General features: G+C 41.3%; 1 protein-coding gene across 2 annotated transcripts in view; it reads right to left on the reverse strand.

Moving 5' to 3' along the window:
- Positions 1-2,220: 2,220 nt before the first annotated feature.
- gabrd (gamma-aminobutyric acid type A receptor subunit delta) overlaps positions 2,221-19,822 on the reverse strand; it is a 21,463-nt gene continuing 3,861 nt past the window's right edge. Inside the window, exons 3-6 of one of the 2 annotated variants that reach the window (XM_048615130.1) lie at positions 14,428-14,565; positions 7,301-7,456; positions 4,448-4,659; positions 2,221-3,366 (exon numbers count right to left, since the gene is read on the reverse strand). In XM_048615130.1, coding sequence (XP_048471087.1) covers positions 3,067-3,366; positions 4,448-4,659; positions 7,301-7,456; positions 14,428-14,565 — 806 coding nt within the window. In that variant the 3' untranslated portion in view covers positions 2,221-3,066. The remainder of the gene's footprint in view (positions 3,367-4,447; positions 4,660-7,300; positions 7,457-14,427; positions 14,566-19,822) is intronic. The other variant, XM_048615129.1, reaches the window with a different exon arrangement.

Below are 19,822 nucleotides of genomic sequence, written 5' to 3' on the forward strand. Positions count from 1 at the left end.
GGAGGTTTAGAGGGGATTTGAGGACAAATTTTTTCAATCAAAGGTTGGTGGGGTCTGGAATGCACTGCCTGGGAGGGTAGTTGAGGTGAGTTAAATCATAACCTTGAAAAAGTACCTGGTTGAGCAGTTGAAACATCATTACATTCAAGGCTACGGTTCTAATGTGGGAATGTGGGACTAGTGAAGACAGTAGTGTATTTTCAATGGTACAGATTCGATGGGCTGAAGGGTCTTTTCTGTACTGTATGATTCCATGAACTAAATATAATTGAATTAGTCTCTGCAATTGGTTCAAGCACTCTTTGTGCACATTAATACAAGGAATGCACCTCTTGCTGTTGAATTCATTCATCAAGAAGCACATTGAGTTGGGGAGGCAATGGCCTAGTGGTCTTATCACTGGACTGTTAATCTGGAAACCCAGGTAACATTCTGGGGACCCAGGTTTGAATCCTGCCATGGCAAATGGTGGAATTTGAATTCAGTAAAATATCTGGAATTAAGAATCTAATGATGACCATTGTTGATTGTTGGGGAAAAACCCACCTGGTTCACTAATGTCCTTAAAGCAAGGAAAGTGCCATCCTTACCTGGTCTGGCCTACATGTGACTCCAGCTCCACAGCAATGTGGTTGACTCTGAACTGCCCTCTGGGCAATTAGGGATGGGCAATAATTGCTGCCTAGCTAGCAATGTCCTCATCCCGTTAATGAATAAAGGGAAAAAAAATTCTTACTTTGCTGTCTCAGCTCCTCATTCCTGATTATAGTACTTTATAGAATACATAGGAAGTGTAAAACAAGTGGAACGGCTTGTGTGTTGCCCTGACTTGGGCACAGGTTAATTTCGATCTAGTATTATGCAAACAGAAAGATTAATAAATAATCTCGTTTTGGTAATAGTAACCAAAGTATGATGGAATTTTTCATTAACTTAGAAAAAAAAATCTACTTCAATCTGAAACAACGGTCTTAAATCTAAACAAGGACAATTACGAAGGTATGAGGTGAAAGTGGCTGTGATGGATTGAAAAATACATTACAACATTAAATATAGATTGGTAATGACTACTATTTAAAGAATTCATACTGGATTTTCCAAAATAATGCATTATTTTAAGGAAAACTATCCAAGAGGTAAAGCAAGACAGTCATGGCTAAGAAGGGAAATGAAAGATAGTATTGGATCAAAGGAGGAGACTTATAGAGATGTCAAAAAAAAACTTTTAAGCCTCATGATTGGGAGAATTTTAAAATTCAGCAAAGGATGACCAAGAAATTGATAAAGAACGAAAGAATAGAATATAGGAATAGAAAGAGAAACACAGATTGTAATTGCCTCAATGAGTATGTAAACAAAAAAAATGGCAAAGACAAATGTGGGCTTGTTATAAGCACGAATAGGAGAATTTATTATAGAAAATAGAGAATTGGCAGAGAAAGTAAATGAGTACTTTGCGTCTGTTTTCACAAAAAGACTTTCGCTGCTTGAAAAGATTAAGATCCAGGTTCTAATGGGAATGTGGAACTTAAAAAATTTAGTATTAGTTTAAAAATACTGTTGGAGAAATTAATGGGCCTGAAAATTGACAAATTCATCCTAGAGCATTGAAATTGATGGTACAGAGATTGTGGATATAACAAAGATCATCTTTCAAAATTCTACCAATTCTATATGGAACACTGGTGAGACCACATCTGGAGTACTGTGTGCAGCTCTGGTTCCCTTACCTAAGGAAAGATTTACTCGAGAAGGTTCACCAGATTGAATACTGGGATGATGGTACTTGCCTATGAGTAGAGATTGAGAAGAGTAGGCCTGTATTCTTTGGAGGCCACACCTCAACCTCCTATGCTCCAGTGAAAAATGTCCCAGCTTTAGGCTTCTCCTTATAGCTCAAACCCTCCAGTCTGGTAACATCCTTGTAGATCATTTCTTCACACTCTCCAATTTAATAATTTCCTTCCCATAGCAGGGTGACTAGAACTGTATACAATACTCCAAAAGTAGCCTCACCAATGTCCTGTACAAACACCACATGACATCCCAACTCCTATACTTAATGGTCTGAGCAATGAAGGGAAGCGTGCCAAATACCTTCTTTAACACCCTGTCTACCAGTGATACAACTTTCAAAGAATTATGTATCTCACCCTCTAGGTCTTCCTGTTCTACAACACTACTCAAGATCCTACCATTAATTATGTAAGTCCTACCCTTGTTCACCTTTCTTAAATGCAACACCTCACATTTATGCAAATTAAACTCCATCTGCCACTCCTTGACCATTGGCCCAATTGATCAAGATTGCTTCGTAATCTTAATGAATTTCTAATTACAAATGACATCAAGCGATATAGGGATAACATGGGAATGTGGTGCTGAGATAAATGATTAGCTATGATCTTGAATGGCAGCAGATCAAGGGATTGAATGGCCTACTTCTGCTCCTATTCCTATATGTTGTATCAAACTTGGAAGTGCTCAAAATTATAACTTCATGAAGAACAAAATTCTTCGCTATGGTATTTTCAAATGTTAACAATAAAGAGATAAAAAATTAACTAAAAATATTATTTGCCAGAGCCATGATTCCAACATGCAAAATACTGCAGAGATTGCATCAGATTAGAGACCATTTGAAGATAACACATGATTGTCTCAAAATGGAGAAAAAAATCATAACTTGCTAGATAATTGTCAGGTTATAGAGCAAATATATAAAACTGTCAAACACTGTTAAATTAAGTGAACTTTATCATTCTCAAAGCACAGGTTATTGCATCTTCAAATTAGGTGATTTGCTGATTCATTTTCAAGACGTCAAGGCTACCAGGGTAAAAGATTGATAAACAAGGGATGATGGAGGACAGGAATCTCATCATGTCACAGTAATCACATTTCATTATTTACTATTTATACACATTTATCAAGTGCTTCCTTGACATGTCAAAGGATTCAGATGAAAGGCTCTAGGCATTTGGCATCATGCGTATTCTATGTTCATGGACATGTAGCTCCTTCCTGTACAATATGATGGTGGGACCAGTTTCCAGACTGCACCCTTTACATGGTATATGCGACCCAGTAAATGACATTGACGGCCGCAAAAGCAGCTGGAAAGACAGCTCTTGCATAAATATCAATGGTGTCGGAATCAATACGTTTGAATACGGACTTCAGAGTAAGTTTATTGCTGGACTTTGAGTTGTGTTTATTTGCCCTTGTCTTTCCATTTTTAATTTCGTCTCCATGAAGAATCGTATGAGCCCGGTGCAGTCTGTTGGACATGAGAAATTCCTGGTTCATCCCAGCCGCTGACAAGGAGAACAGAACTATTGCATCCTTTCCGTTTCTCTTAACTGCCTAGAATAAAGAGAGAATCAGGAGGTACAAATACTACAAGCTGGAATTGGGCCAATACACCAAAAGAATAACTTTAACAAACATGTTGGCAATCTCTGTTACAGGAAGGATGTTATTAGGCTGGACAGGGTTCAGAAAAGGTTTACCAGAATGTTGCTGGGACTGGAGGGTTTGAGTTATAAGGAAAGGCTGGATACGTTGGGATTTTTCTCACTGGAGCATAGGAGGTTGAGGGGTGACCTTATAGAGGTTTCTAAAATCATGAGGGGTGTACATAAGGTGAAAGCCAGGAGTCTTTTCCCTAGGGTGTGGAATTTCAAGACCGAGGGCATATTTTTAAAGTGAGAGGAGAAAGATTTAAAAAAGACATGAGGAACAACTTTTTTACACAGTGTGGTTTGTGTGTGGAATGAACTTCCACAGGAAGTGGTGGATACAGTTACAGTAATAACATTTAAAAGTCATTTGGATAAGTACATAAATAAGAAATGTTTGGAGGGATATGGGCCAAGCACAGGCAGGTGGGACAAGTTTAGTTTGGAATTATGGTCGACACTGACTGATTGGACCGAAGGGTCTATTTCCTTGCTGTATGACTGTATAAATGGTCGAGCTTCCCTGGTGACGCAGGACCTTGTTCACTGCCTTGTGCAACAAGTGTATTTCCTGTTGATTTTAAGTTTGTCTTGTGCTGTGAGAGGATTGTAACAAGGTCCTTCAGCAACCCCAGTATAAATAGGGAAAAGTCAGCAAGGATTTCTACTCGGGAACATTCTGCCACATCCTCCCAATAAATGTTTCGTGGCTGAGAATATCAGGTGATAATGTGGCCAGGTCTGGTTGTGATACCTCCCAGACTCACAAGGACCAGTAAATTGAGAAAAGCCATGGGAGCAGAGATAGTATGAGGTCCAGTCTTCAGGGAAAAAGGAGAGAAATCATATAGTTTGTCTGACTCAAGGTTTGATTTCAGACTCCAACCAATTAAAATTGATCCACACCCATGTATACCCAACATAATCTCAGCCTAAAATGGATATTTCCTCTTTAAACTAATTCAGTGCTGTGTTACGCTACTCACCTCCACACATGATTTATTGGCCTTAATTTTTGCACGCTGCTTTCTCATGTAGTCTGCATTGAAATGTGCAAAGGCGTATTCAACAAGAGCAGCAAAAACAAAGATATAGCAGATCCAGAAGTAGACATCCAACGCTTTAATGGCTGATGCTCTGGGGAGAGATTTTCTTGCACTGATCATCAATGTTGTCATGGTCAACACTGTTGTAATACCTAGAATAAATACATTAAAATAAGTCAATCCTTTAAAGGTATGTGTTCCTGATTCATGTTTCTTGAAATTACTAGAGTTCAATGTATGATTTTTCATTTTGGTGGTGACAGTTTCTCAATGTTCATGCTTGTGGGTGCCAGATTCACCCTGTACAATCACTTTTTTTTTTTCACAAACTCAAGCAATCATTATCTCCCTGTCAGTCATAGGAAAAAAAATGTCTGTAAACTTTATTCCCCTTCATCCAAAAGGTAGACTGAGCAGGTCATCACAGTATCCTTGCTATGATCCCTATTCAATTATAAATTAGATGGTAAGTAACATTCCTGCCTCAGAACTTTGCCAAACAGGTGAGAGACAGGAATGTCAGGCAGTCAGTCCCTCTGCAGGATTTGTAGCTCAATCCAGTGATAAAGCATACTCTATGTCAAATCCCTGATACTTATTTACACCACTTTGTGCAAGGAATGCTTGAGCATATCCCTATGCATAAGATACATAGAAAATTTATTTTTCATATGGAAATGCTCTATCCCTCTGGCTTCCTTGGAATGATATTTCCATGTTCCAGGCAATTCAGGAGCCACCATTTGGATGTAATCTTTAAATTATTCTGCTTTTCAGTTTGCCTTAACAGTCCATTCAGGAAGACATTCCACCTCTTTGTTTAAATTGGTTTTAATTGTCAAAGTGTTAACTACTTTAACTGGAATCCTGTTTCACATATCCACCACTATGAGAGAAACTAAATCCCTTCTAATCTTAAATCTCAATTGTCTCAATTTAAATCAAAAATACTTCATAAAATGAGAGTCACTGCAAAAATTCAGATTCCAATTTTCTTCTATCACCAAAATACAATGGTGTAGGTGATGTTATTTGATCTTGTGGAGAGGTTTCCCAAACAGTTGTACCCCGGCTTAACACAATCTAATTTGATGATGCCTTGGACCTGTAGACAGTACTCCTTTCAAGGTAAATAAATTCAAGTGATGATTCAACTGAAGATCAGATGTAATCTTCTTGTGAACTGGGAGCAAGCTCAAGGGGTCATACATCCTGTTCCTGTACCTGTTTCATATTTCTTAAGCGAACAAATTTTGCAATACCATCTGAGTTATTAAGAATGTAAGTTTTTTTGGGAGTGCAATCTATGAATTTTGAGACTGTTGGGCTGCTTCTATGGTGGAGCACTTGCAACAAGAAAGAGCCCTTACAGGGAGCACAGACAAAGATAAAGAAAGAAAACACTTTTAAGCAGCATCTTCCAGAAGCCCACGGCCTCTTAAAGCACTTTGCTTTTTAAGTGTCATCACTATGACAACCAAAGGTAAGATGGAAGTCAAATAGCACACAATGGGCTCCCTTAAAAATGAAATGAATGGCAAGATAATGTCAATAAACGTGGAGCTGGACAAACTCAGCAGGTCAGACAGCATCAGAGGAGCAGGAAATTCAATGTTTCAAGCCAAAACCCTTTGTCAGGATAGGGACGGTTAGGGGGAGGGGATTTGGACTGGAGAAAGGTAGGTGGGATGATGATGATAGGTGGATGCAGGTAAGGAGTTATAGTGATTGGTCAGTGGAAATGGTGGAGCTGATAGATGAGTAGGAAGATGGACAGGCTAGGTCAGGTCAGGGAAGCGGGACATGGGATAAGGCTGGGGCTGGGGGTGGAGGGATTTTGAAGCTGGTGAAGTCAATATTCAGGATCTTGGGCTGTAAGCTCCCAAGGTGAAATATCCAGTTAAGGTTTGGCCTCACTCTGACAGTGGAGGATGCCAAGATGGACATATCGCCAGGGGAGTGGGAGGGGGAATTAAAATGGATGGCAACCAGAAGGCTGGGTTGGTTGGTGTGTGCAAAGCTTAGATGCTCTGCGAATCAGTCCCCTAGTCTGTGTTTGGTCTCCCCGATATAGAGGACACCACATTGGGAGCAATGGATTCAATAAATCAAGTTGGATGAGGCGCAGGTGAATCTCTGCCGGATCTGGAAGGATTGTTTGGGGCCTTGGACGGAGGTGAGCGGGGAGGTGTGGGGGCAGGTGTTGCACATCTTGTGGTTGCAAGGAAAGGTACCGGATGTGGTGGAGAGGTTAGTGGGGAGTGTAGAGCTGACGAGGGAGTCGCAAAGTGAACGGTACCTGTGAAAAATTTTGTTATTGTGTTATTTTATTTGTCATGTACTAGGGAAACTCACTGTTCTGTTTCACAAAGAATCATTGAACTTTTAATGTTCCCTAGAAAGGGAAGATTCAGGTTTGGTTTACCAGCTTGTAAATAAGGCACCTCCAAAAGTGCTGCACTATCTCAGTACTGTACTATCGTACTAGAAAAGGACTTCCTATTATTATTATTGTAAAAGTATCATTGTGCTTTTAAAAGACTTAGCTGGATAGACTCATGGATAGAAACAGTGTGCAGGGATATGGGGAAAAGGCAGGAGATTGGCATGAGGTGATAGAACCGGTGTGGGCACGATAGTTTGAATGGCCTCCTTCTGTGCCATAACAATCTCTGATTCTGTGACATGTACAAACATGATTCAAGCGACAAAGAAATTAATAGAACAGAATAAGATTGAAAGTGAACTATTGACTGTTTAGGAAGCCAAGGTTGAGCTGATGAGTATATTCACCTAAAGAAACACGTGCAGGGACTGCTGACTGACTGATCCAAAATGATACCCAGGACATTGCCACCAACAAGATAGAAGGCATGTACGACTGAATGATATAAACCCCTCTGTTCCTCCGTAACTGGAAATGAAGACTTAACCTTGGAAACTGACCTGCTGGAGTAACAATAAAAAATAATCTTAGAAAAGTAGAGAAAGATTTACTGTCCACAGTCTGTGTAAAAATTGTTATAGAAACAGGAACAACACAGCCACTTGGTGTCAACTTTCTTGTCTCCTTTTGGGAAGATGCTGGCTCTTTCTCCAGAACAGCTCCATGAGCACTGAGCTCCTTCAAGTGCCACAACTGACTGACTTTGTTTTGAGCTTAAATGTCGTAAATGTGATGAAAGATTTGTGATTTATATTTACTACTTTATTTTTAGTTTTAATTTATATGTTCATGTATGTTGATTTATTTCATTTTCCAGAATCATGACTTAAAACCAGTATTTCTCAGACAGCAGATGACTGCAAGGTCTCCTGCAGTGTTAATGGAAATTTGTTTATATGGTGGGGTTTTATGACAGGAGAGTGAAAACATTAAGCCATCAGCTATAATAAAATCTAGTATAAACAAGTCTTTTTCCAAATTTAGTTCAAAAGCTTTAGGGTTCAATTCAAAAGAGACTTGATTGAGGTATAAAGCAAGTATTATCTCATAGAAAAGGAGGAAGTTTAGAATAGTTAAAGGAATAAGTTATCTTAAAGAGTTCATGTTTTGAAACTTCCAGAACAGGAATGGTTAGTTAGAAAATGGCATTGGCTGTTCAAAGCTGAGAAAGTATGAAATCTCAGTTGTGTATACATGCATAGAAAAGACCTCACTACTCACAGGACAGGAATGAGAAGAAGCAGTTAAATTAAACTGACAGATTTAATAGGGAAGAAAAATTTCTCAGATTCTATTTAATTGTAAAGTGATGATGTGCTAAGTGGATGGGACTTTATCTTGCCATGTGTTTTAAATCTTTCAAATTAAGTATTTGGATAGCTCGTTTTTTAAAAATTTCTTTCGTGTGATAATCTTCTGTTTTATTGTTAAAACTAGTATACATATGTTTGAGGTTATATCTCAGCGGAAGATTGCCATAAACAAACCAAAAAAGAAAATCCAAGCTAGATTGAATCACAGCGTAGTTTGCCTTGTCCGTAGTGACATCAGTTGGGAGCATACTATGCGAGTCACTGAAATATTCACCTGGGCAGAAAGAGCAGAGGAATTAAATCCAAAGTGGATTTTTGCACAGGCACATTTCAAAACTGGCTGATAAAAAGTGATTCAGAATAGCAATTAATCCCCTCTGAAGCTCACGGACACTGTGGGATTACCACAGCTAAAATTGGTAACAATTTGTAGCAGAAATGTGTGATTCAACGCCAAATAATACTTAAACACATTGTAGATTTCACAGAGATAATAGGAACTGCAGATGCTGGAGAATCTGAGATAACAAGGTCTAGAGCTAGCTGAACACTGCAGGCCAAGCAGCATCATAGGAGCAGGAAGGCTGATGTTTCAGGCCCACACCCTTCTGACAATCAAGTTTTGTTTAGAAAGCTTACATAGACCAGAACATTCTTTTAATGTTATTAATAGTAAAAAGAAAAGTGTTTAATTCATTCATGGGATGTGGGCATTGCTTGAAAATATTTGTCAGCTGTGTCCAACTGAGTGGCTTACCCCAGGGCCAATTTGGAGCGAAGTTAAGTGACAACCACATTGTGTGGGTGCAGAGTTGCATGTACGTAAGGACAGCAGATTTCCTTCTCTAAAAACCATTTAGTTAATTTTGTGTTGCTGCCGGTAATGTTAAAGAGCTGTTCACATCAATTTATTCTCCATCCCAATCCCATCCCATTTAAAACTGTTTTGTTTCAATTGCTTATGTCTTGTAATGGATTATATGTTGAGCACTGGTTCTGAAACAGAATCTAAAGAGACCTTTAAAAGCCGTCCATAGCATGCAGTGACTCGGTTGTTAAAAGCAACACTGTGTGTGAAACAAAGTTATACTTCTTAAAAAGGCTGTAGCCTTGGTTCTCACAAAGCAATGAATCAATTAAGCTTTATAAGCATATTGATGTTAAAAGCTGTGGAATCTTCCTGCAGTGGTCACTGCTTATTGACCCTGTGGGGAAGTGTATGCACATTGGAATGCTGATTGTAGACTGGATCAGATTTGGCTATGAGCCTCCTCCTGGTCCAGTAATCTGCTGTCCACAGGTGTCAGGTGAGGTGTGTGGGCCAGCCAAATTGATAAGAATTTTCTGCCCCAATATCTTAGTGCTGGTGATCAGGAAGTGGGCAGATGGGCGGCTGCACAATGAAACAGGCATGATAAGGAATAAAATAAGAAGAAATTGTAAAAATAACTTTAACTGTTTGACCTGATTAATAACACACAAATACCATTTTCTTGTTTGTTCAATTAAATCCTTCTGTATGAGCCAGCTGCTTAACGGATTAGAGAATTTGGACAAACTGGATCACCTACATATTTGGAAAACTCTAACATAAGATTAAAGATAAAGCTTGTTTTATTTGTTTTTGTACCTTCTGTCTAACTGGTCCTATTTTAACTCTATACTTGTTCTGGTTGGGCTCTCTGTGTTTTATGAGACCAAAATTAATGTTACAATGACGCTGGCCTTCTGCCTTTTGTTTTAACCGAGAAAATATTCAAACAATATCCTCCACAGCATTCTGTATGGTGATGCCACGTGTTGTACATTTGCTGGTTAGTTAGATGTTTTATACATTTGTTTTACCTGAGAGCATTGCAGAGAAGACACTAGTTCCTCTGTGTGTGGCAGATATCACTTACTGTGTTTCAAAATATCTCTGCAGTCACAAAATATCTTCATTTCATGTTTACAGCTCAGCTTCCTCCTGGAGCTTCTCTGTTTACTCAGGCTCTGTGTTCACACCCAGGCTTTATCAATCAAGCACAGTTAATATAGGTGGGCCCCACCTTCTCAGCCTCACCTCTTGCTCAAGGCCTGAGACCCTCAGATTAAATCACCAACAGGCATCTCTCGCTCATGAGAGAGCAGCCCTATGGTTCGGTAGGGTTATGGCAACATTTTAGTATATATCGGTTACCAGCCTCATAATCAAATACAGAACAATGAATACTTAAATATTACACTGATTCTCCATTTGGCAACATTTTACATTATACAGAAACCAAGCTGAAGTTAAAAGCAACACTTGAGTCCCAAGGGAGTTAAGGAAATCTTGAAATACTTTAGCTGCCCACAGATATTGTAAATGTTTGGAAGCCAGATTTGATTTTACCATTTACACATGTGATATGGCAACCTTGGGTAAAACCAAAATGGATTCTTTGCTTCCACATCCCTAACAATTGACTGAACAATGGTTTATTGTAATAAAGGCTAAAAAACCACAGAACAGCCTCTCCTAAAAAGCTATTTGGAAGCTGTGGTAATCTGTGAAGGGAAATAAAAACTGTGTAATTGAATTGATGCTATAAAGTAAACCTACAGATTCACTAATCTCCTTCACCTGGCAAATTTGGAAACATCTTTATTGGAAAACTAGGTAAAGAACCAAAGTTAATTGAACTCCTCACTAATCATTTTCTCAATTTGTAACCCTTTGGGCACTATAAAGGAATGTCCATGTTGGTACCAACCATGTTCTGACTTTGTTGTGAACTTTTTTATTCATTTTTGTGGGATGTGGGCATCGCTGGCTGACCAGCATTTATCCTCCGTCCCTAGTTGCCCTTGAGAAGGTGGTGGTGAGCTGCCTTCTTGAACCACTGCAGTCCACCAGCTGTAGGTTGATCCGCAATGCCATTAGGGAGGAAATTCCAAGATTTTGACCCAGTGACAGTGAAGGAATGGCGATATATTTCTTAGTCAGGATGGTAAGTGGCTTGGAGGGGAACTTGAAGCTGATGGTGTTCCCATGTATCTGCTGCCCTTGTCCTTCTAGGTGGAAGTGGTCGTGGGTTTGGAAGATGTTTTCTGAGGATCTTCAGTGAATTTCTTCAGTGCATTTTATAGATAGCTACTGCAGTGTGTACTGAATGTCAGCAGTGGAGGGAGTGGATGTTTGTGAATGTAGTACCAATAAAGCAGGCTACTTTGTCCTGGATGGTGTCAAGCTTCCTGAGTGTTGTTGGAGCTGCACTCATCCAGGCAAGTGGGGAGTATTCCATCACACTCCTGACTTGTGCCTTGTAGATGGTGGACAGCGTTTGTGGAATCAGGAGGTGAGTTACTTGCCGCAGTATTCCTGGTCTCTGACCTGCTCTTGTAGCCACTATGTTTATGTGGTGATTCTAGTTGAGTTTCTGGTGAATGATAGTGGGGGATTCAACGATGGTAACACCATTGAATGTCAAAGTGAGGGGGAGGGGTGGTTAGATTGTCTCTTATTCGAGATGGTCTTTGCCTGGCACTTGTGTGGCATGAATGTTACTTGCCACTGGTGAGCCCAACCCATGACATTGTCCGAATCTTGTTGCCTTTGAACATGGACTGCTTCAATATCTGAGGAGTCATGAATAGTGCTGAACATTATGCAATCATCAGTGAACATTCCCACTTCTGACCTTATGATGGTGCAAAGGTCATTGATGAAGCAGCTAAAGATGATTGGTTCATGAATTAAAGGTGACTCGCCACATCCATTAGCAAACATGTTATTGCTTCCAACATCAAACAAATGACGGAGAGGGGTAGCAGATAGAAGGGGCGTTGAAGTATAAAAGTAGGGAAGTCTTACTGCAACTGTACAAGGTGCTGGGGAGACCACATCTGGACGACTGTGGGCGGTTTTGCTCCCCTTATTTAAGGAAAGATATCATTTCACAGGAGGCAGTTCATAGAAGGTTCACTGGGATGATCCCTGGTATGGATGGATTGTCTTACAAGCAAAGGTTGAACAGGTTGTGACTCTGCTCACTGGAGTTTAGAAGAATGAGAGGTGTTCTCATTGAAACACATAGGATTGTTAAGGAGCTTGATGGGGTAAATGCTGAGAGGATGTTTCCCTCATGGGAGAGACTAGGACCAGAGGCAGCAGACTGACATGAGGATGAAATTTTTCTTGCAAAGGTTTGTGAGTCTTTGGAAGTCCTTGCCACAGAGAACTTGGGGGGTGGTGGGGGGCAGAGTCCTTGTGTATATTTAAAGCTAAGATAGATTCTGATAAGAACTGGAATCAAGGGTTGGGGGAAATGTAGGAAAGTTATCATGAGGAATGTTGGATCAGTCATGATACTATTGAATGGTAGAGCAGGTTTGTGGGGTGGAATAGCCTACTCCTGTTCCTATTTCTTACGGCTGAGTGGACATACAGGTTGTATTTTAACTTAACTATAAGAGGCAGTAACACTTAAAGTGATATCAGTAACCTTACTGTCCCAACAGTCTTGATGACACAGAAGGCCCCAATTTATACAGGACATGCCGCAGTGTGTCCAAAATACCTGCCTGTTTTAGGTGGTTGATTCAATTCAGTAAATATAGTCACTTGGTTTTACAGAATTTTTGTATTGCTGAGAAAAGACACATTTCATCAAAGCTTTCCATCTTGCATTCATCAGGACTATTCACAAGAATTTACAAGGAATAACATCATTTATATTACATGAGATGAGAGTGATGATTGGTTGGCAAGTAGACGCTGATTAATAAAGGTATTGCTATGGAAAATGCATCCATTATTGCTGATTGACAGTTAACAGCCAAGCTATGTTTTAATTTTAAACTAGGGTAGGTTGACTGGTCAGGACAATACCCTGAGAAACGAACCAAAATGACTGTCACCTATTTTGTAGAGTTGTATCAGGTGTAGTACTTTTTTTTTCAAATCATGCTTTTTATCTGTCTGCAAAATCTGGCTGTTAACTGTCAATCAGCATTAGTGGCTGCATTCTTCACAGCAATGCCTTTACAAATCAGAGATCACTTTCCAACCAATCAGCACTCTGAATCTGATCCTAGAAGCCTATTTTAAGTTGGAATGGTAGTGTGTGTGAGCAGAGCACATTCCCAAAGGCAAAAGAGACTACAGTAAAGCAATGTTGGGAATTATAAATGTAGGGTCAGAGGAGTATCCAAGTGACCATAATGAGAAATGCTTGTGTTTAGGCATCAGGTTTATCTATGGGCCTGGGATAACAAGCTGGAACAGTAGCTTGTTTCCATGCAGAAAGGTTTCCTTGCACCTAGCTAGCTGAGCTTCCTTTTGTTGACAAGGTTAAACACTTCCTCCCTATTGCAGTTTCCTTTGCCCCATGTCCCTCATAGCTTGCCTCTCCTCCTTACCCTCTGCACCCTCGTTCTATATCAGTCTTATTTGCAGCCCCTTACCTGTCCATTCATTCCCTGTCTCCCTTGCAGCCTCTTGCTTCACCTGCAGATTTTTACCTCCCTCACAACGCTTGGAAGCTCTTCCAAGCTGGTTTCCTAGCCTTGGCTCTCAGCGAAAGGAAACCACCCCAAGCTTGGATCCCTGGTAAACAAACCACAAGTTTGTCTCCTGGCAAATGATTCTCTCAAAGGTTTGCTCACTTCCTTTCGTTTCTTTCTTAGTTATCCTGCTCACTGCTCCTCCAATCAGAGGCTGTTTCTCTCCAGTATTTACTGCTGGTAGGTTAAGTAGTGAGCCAAACAACAACAAATGTGAGAGATAACTAGCCAATGACTGAATAAGCAGTTCCTCAGGAATTTTCTCCATTCTACTTGTGGGGGTGACTTTGCTCTGGTCGCCTGTGTGATTGACTTTTCTTGGGTGTTTTGGGAATTTCGGAGGCAAATTCGCCCGGTGCACAATGAGCCCTGTTACCATATCATTTAAGCAATTCCAGAGGACATAAAGAATTGCACAAATACAAGTCATCGGTACCTAGATTCTGCTACTACCCAAGATACAAGGACAGCAGCGATTCAAATAGGCAGCTCACCTCTACCTTCTCAAGGACAACTAGAAATGGACAATAAATATTGGCCCAGTCAGTGACACCCATGAATGAATAAAAATAACATGTTCATTGTTGTTCTTCACTAAGTAGTTAATCATCACTCCCATCAAAATTGGTGTTTACCTGATTTGAAATTTGTCATTTCTGTGACAAAGTAATAGTTGGTTATTGTAAATTGAGCCAACTGAATTTGATCCAGTCCATGGATCTGATCCTGATTGTCTGACCAATTATAGACAATGTCATCTGCTGAATAGCCATCTGAAAGAAAGAATTACATCTGTCAAAATAAAACAGCTGGTAGCAATGGCATGAACAAGTCTTTGATTTGCTTGTGTGAATCTGAATACTCTGTTTAGCTGCTCAAGACAGATTTAGAGTTGTTGGTTGGTTCGCCGAGTTGACTGGTTTTCATACAAACATTTTGTCTCCCTTCTAGGTGACATTGTGAGTGCTGTGCTTTTATACATCGCATTTGTCCTGCTCATTGTGGGTATGGGGTCTTTCATCTTTGAGAGTAACTGGCAAAGTGTGGCTGTTGGTTTGTGATATATAAAATGTCATGCAGTAACTGCAAGAAACACTACATAGAACAGACGGCCAGGAAACCCACCACCAGGATACATGAACACCAACTCACAGCAAAACAGCACAACCAAATCTCCCTCATTTCAATACACTCTGGCACAGAAGGACATCAATTTAACTGGGACAAAGTTACAGTAATAGGACAAACAAGACATAGACAAGCACAAGAATTCCTGGAGGCCTGGTTTTCAACTACCAATGCAATTAACAAACATATTGAAATAGACCCCATTTACATACCATTATGGTAGAAAACTAGAAACAAGACTGTACACCATGACAGACCGGACCACAAAAATTCAGAGCAGGACAGAATAACAGCGATTCAATGGAGACTTCACAGCACTGACAATATCACCTAGAAGGGAGATGAAACGTTTGAAAGAAAGCTAGTCAGCTTGGTGAACCATCCAGCAACTCCAACCACAACCCGAGCTACAGATCTTCGTTGAAACATTAAGCAAGACAGATTTGGCCAACTGAAAGTGTGTATCATTTCAACTCTCCACTGTCAGCCTCTTCATCACATCTTCTGTTCACAAACCATCATTAACAACCACCTTGCTATAGAAACAGGAAAAGGCTATTCAACCCCTCCAGCCTGCCTTGCCATTCAATATGATCATGGATGACTGAACACTTCAAAGCCTTTTATCAATCCCATCCTCATAAATGTGTCCGCCATTGGTAATTAGAAATCTATCAATCTCAAGACAATCAAAGCCTGATCTTCTACAACCCTCTGCGGTACAGAATTCCAAAGGTTCACAACCCTCTCAGTTCTGTGTGGTATCCCCCTTATTTTTACATTGTGCCCCAAGGTTCTAGACTTCCCCTATCAAGGGAAGCATTTTAATTGTATCCATCCTGTTTGTCCCTTTTGGGTATTTTGTAGGTTTAAATGAAATCACCTCTCATTCTTCAAAACTCTAGCAAATACAGGTCCAGTTTGCACAATCTCTCTTCACAGAACAGTCCCGCCATCCTGGGAATTATGCTGGCGAGTCTTCTTTGCACTCCATCTATGGCAATAATATCTTGCCAAGATAAGGAGACACTCCTGTCAACTGACATCAGGAGTTACTTTAAATAGACTCTGTTTATCTCACTTCTCCTTAGAATGGAAAGGGTAGCACAAAACAATATTCTTGAGCTGTCCTTTGTTTACAGGTTGCTCAGCCACTTCTGAGGCAGCAATGAAGATATTGAAATATAATGGAGCTGGGCCAACAGTTAAACAACAGACGTATGTGAGGTATTTGCATTACAATTCTAAAACAATTCAATGCTTTTAAACTACAAATCCAATAAAACTAATTGCTAACCAACTGTCTGAAATGATTTTTTCTGTAGGATAGCTTCTGTCTCAGCTGTCCTAAGGATAAAATCTCGACCCTTGTGTATTATTCCTCTGTGTGTTCATCAAAAGCATGATAATTCAAATAGGTAGCTTCTCCTGCATTCATACCTTCCAGTGCGCTCCTTAATAAGGCTTCAAGATAAGACCATAAGATACAGGAGCAGAATTAGGCTATTCACCCTATCTAGTCTGTACTGTCATTTTATCATGGCTGATATGTTTCTCAACCCCATTCTCCTGCCTTCTCCCCATAACCCTTGATCCCTTTACTAATCAAGAACCTATCTATCTCTGTTTTAATTATAATCAATGATTTGACTTCCATAGCCCGCTGCAGAAATGAGTTCCGCTGGCTGAAGAATTTCCTTCTCCTCTCAGTTCCAAAGGGTCCCCCCTTCACTCTGAGGCTGTGCCCTCAGGTTCTGGTCTGTCCCAATAGTGGAAACATCTCCTCCAAGTCCACCCTATCCAGGCCTCTGTAAGTTTCAATGAGATTCCCCCCAACTCCTATCCTTCCAAATGCCATTGAGTACAGACCCAGAGTCCTCCAATACTCCTCATATCACAACTCCAGGATCTGGACCCCTGAAACGCCAGAGTCACCAGAACATTCAGAGTCATAGACTTTTACAGCATGGATACAGACTATTCAGTCCAATTTGTCCACGCTGACCAGTTGTCTTAAACTGATCGAATCCCATTTGCCAGCATTCGGCCCATATCCCTCTAAACCCTTCCTGTACATATACCAATTTGCCTTTTAAAAGTTGTAATTGTACCAGCCTCCACCACTTCCTCTGGCAGCTTGTCCATACACACACCACTCTCTGCATGAAAACATTGTCTCTTAGGTCCTTTTTAAATATTTCCCTTCTCAACTTAAACCTATGCCCTCTAGTTTTGGACTCCCCTGCCCTGGGAAAAAGACCTTGGCCATTCACCCTATTGACGCTCCTTGTGATTTTATAAACCTGTATAAGGCTACCCCTCAGCCTCTGATGCTGCAGGGAAAATTGCCCCAGCTTATTCAGCCTCTCCCTATAGCTCAAACCCTCTAATCCTGGCAACATGCTTGTAAATTTTCTTTGAACCCTTTCAAGATTAACAACATCTTTCCGATTGCAGGAAGACCAGAAGTGATTGCAGTATTCCAAAAGTGGCCTAAGCAATGTCCTGTACACCCTTACCATGATGTCCCAACATTGTGTTTCAGTTTCCAAAGCCTTTCCCTGTTTTGAAAATAGTCAATGCCTCTGTTCCGCCTACCAAAGTGTATAAACTTAAATTTTCCCACACTGTATTCTATCTGCCACTTCTTTGCCAACTCTCCTAGCCTGTCCAATTCCTTCTGCAGCCTCCTAACTTCCCCATCACTATCTATTCCTCCACCTATTCAGTTGTTTCAGTGGCGGGAGTCTGGGAGGAAGTGCGAGGGCACCCTGGGAAGGTAAGCTTTTCGATTATAAAAGTCTTACCTCGCGTGACTCCATTTTTGGAGTGAGTAAGTGAGGTAATATATTTGGGCGGTTGCTTTACCCGAAACACTACCTAGGTAGTGTTTCCCACCCATCCTCCTCCTCTAACCAAAAAAAAAGGTTCTGAGCGCTGATTTGGTAAGGTTACTAGTTTTTTTTTCAATAGTCTGTTTGGGAATTCAGAACAGTGGGAATGGATGTTAGGGTAGTTGCATGCTCCTCCTGTAGAATGTGGGAGGTAAGGCTCACCACTAGTGTCCCCACTGACTTCATCTGTGGGAAGTGCACCCAACTCCAGCTCCTCGGAAACCGCGTTAGGGAACTGGAGCTGGAGCTGGATGAACTTCGGATCATTCGGAAGGCTGAGGGGGTAATTGAGAGGAGTTACAGGGAGGTAGTCACACCTCAGGTGCCGGAAAAAGGTAGATGGGTTACAGTTAGGGGACAGAAAGGGAACAGGCAGACAGTGCAGGGATCCCCTGTGGCCGTTCCCCTCAAAAACAAGTATACCGTTTTGGATACTGTTGGGGGGGACGACTTACCAGGGGTAAGCCATGGGCTACAGGTCTCTGGCACAGAGTCGGTCCCTGTTGCTCAGAAGGGAAGGGGGGAGAGGAGGAGAGCATTAGTCATTGCGGACTCCATAGTTAGGTGGACAGATAGGAGATCCTGTGAGAACGAGAGAGACTCGCGGTTGGTGTGTTGCCTCCCAGGTGCCAGGGTCCGTGATGTCTTGGATCATGTTTTCGGGATCCTTAAGGGGGAGGGGGAGCAGCCCCAAGTCATGGTCCACATAGGCACCAACGACATAGGTAGGAAAAGGGATGGGGATGTAAGGCAGAAATTCAAGGAGCTAGGGTGGAAGCTTAGAGCTAGAACAAACAGAGTTGTTATCTCTGGTTTGTTACCTGTGCCACATGCTAGTGAGGTGAGGAATAGGGAGAGAGAGCAGTTGAACACGTGGCTACAGGGATGGTGCAGGAGGGAGGGATTCAGATACCTGGATAATTGGGGCTCGTTCTGGGGTAGGTGGGACCTCTACAAATGGGATGATCTACACCTGAACCAGAGGGGTACCAATATCCTGGGGGGAAATTTGCTAATGCTCTTCAGGAGGGTTTAAACTAATTCAGCAGGGGGATGGGAACCTGAATTGTAGCTCCAGTGTACAGGAGGTTGAGAGCAGTGAGGTCATGAATAACGTTTCAAGGTTGCAGGAGTGTACCGGCAGGCAGGAAGGTGGTTTGAAGTATGTCTACTTCAATGCCAGGAGCATCCGGAATAAGGTGGGTGAACTTGCAGCATGGGTTGGTACCTGGGACTTCGATGTTGTGGCCATTTCGGAGACATGGATAGAGCAGGGACAGGATTGGTTGTTGCAGGTTCCAGGGTTTAGATGTTTCAGTAAGATCAGGGAAGCTGGTAAAAGAGGGGGAGGTGTGGCATTGTTAGTCAAGGACAGTATTACGGTGGCAGAAGGATGTTTGATGAGGACTCGTCTACTGAGGTAGTATGGGCTGAGGTTAGAACCAGGAAAGGAGAGGTCACCCTGTTGGGAGTTTTCTATAGGCCTCCGAAAAGTTCCAGAAATGTAGAGGAAAAGATTGCTCAGGTGATTCTGGATAGGAGCGAAAGTAACAGGGTAGTTGTTATGGGGGACTTTAACTTTCCAAATATTGACTGGAAACGCTATAGTTCGAGTACTTTAGACGGGTCAGTTTTTGTCCAATGTGTGCAGGAGGGTTTCCTGACACAAGATGTAGATAGGCCAACAAGAGGCGAGGCCACATTGGATTTGGTACTGGGTAATGAACCAGGCCAGGTGTTAGATTTGGAGGTAGGTGAGCACTTTGATGATAGTGACCACAATTTGGTTACGTTTACTTTAGCGATGGAAAGGGATAGGTATATACCGCAGGGCAAGAGTTATAGCTGGGGGAAAGGCAATTATGAGGCGATCAGGCAAGATTTAGGATGCATAGGATGGAGAAGGAAACTGCAGGGGCTGGGCACAATTGAAATGTGGAGCTTGTTCAAGGAACAGCTACTGCGTGTCCTTGAGAAGTATGTACCTGTCAGGCAGGGAGGAAGTGGT

This window comes from Rhincodon typus, chromosome 31, assembly GCF_021869965.1.
Source record: "Rhincodon typus isolate 14 chromosome 31, sRhiTyp1.1, whole genome shotgun sequence".
In the NCBI taxonomy this organism is placed as follows: Eukaryota; Metazoa; Chordata; class Chondrichthyes; order Orectolobiformes; family Rhincodontidae; genus Rhincodon; species Rhincodon typus.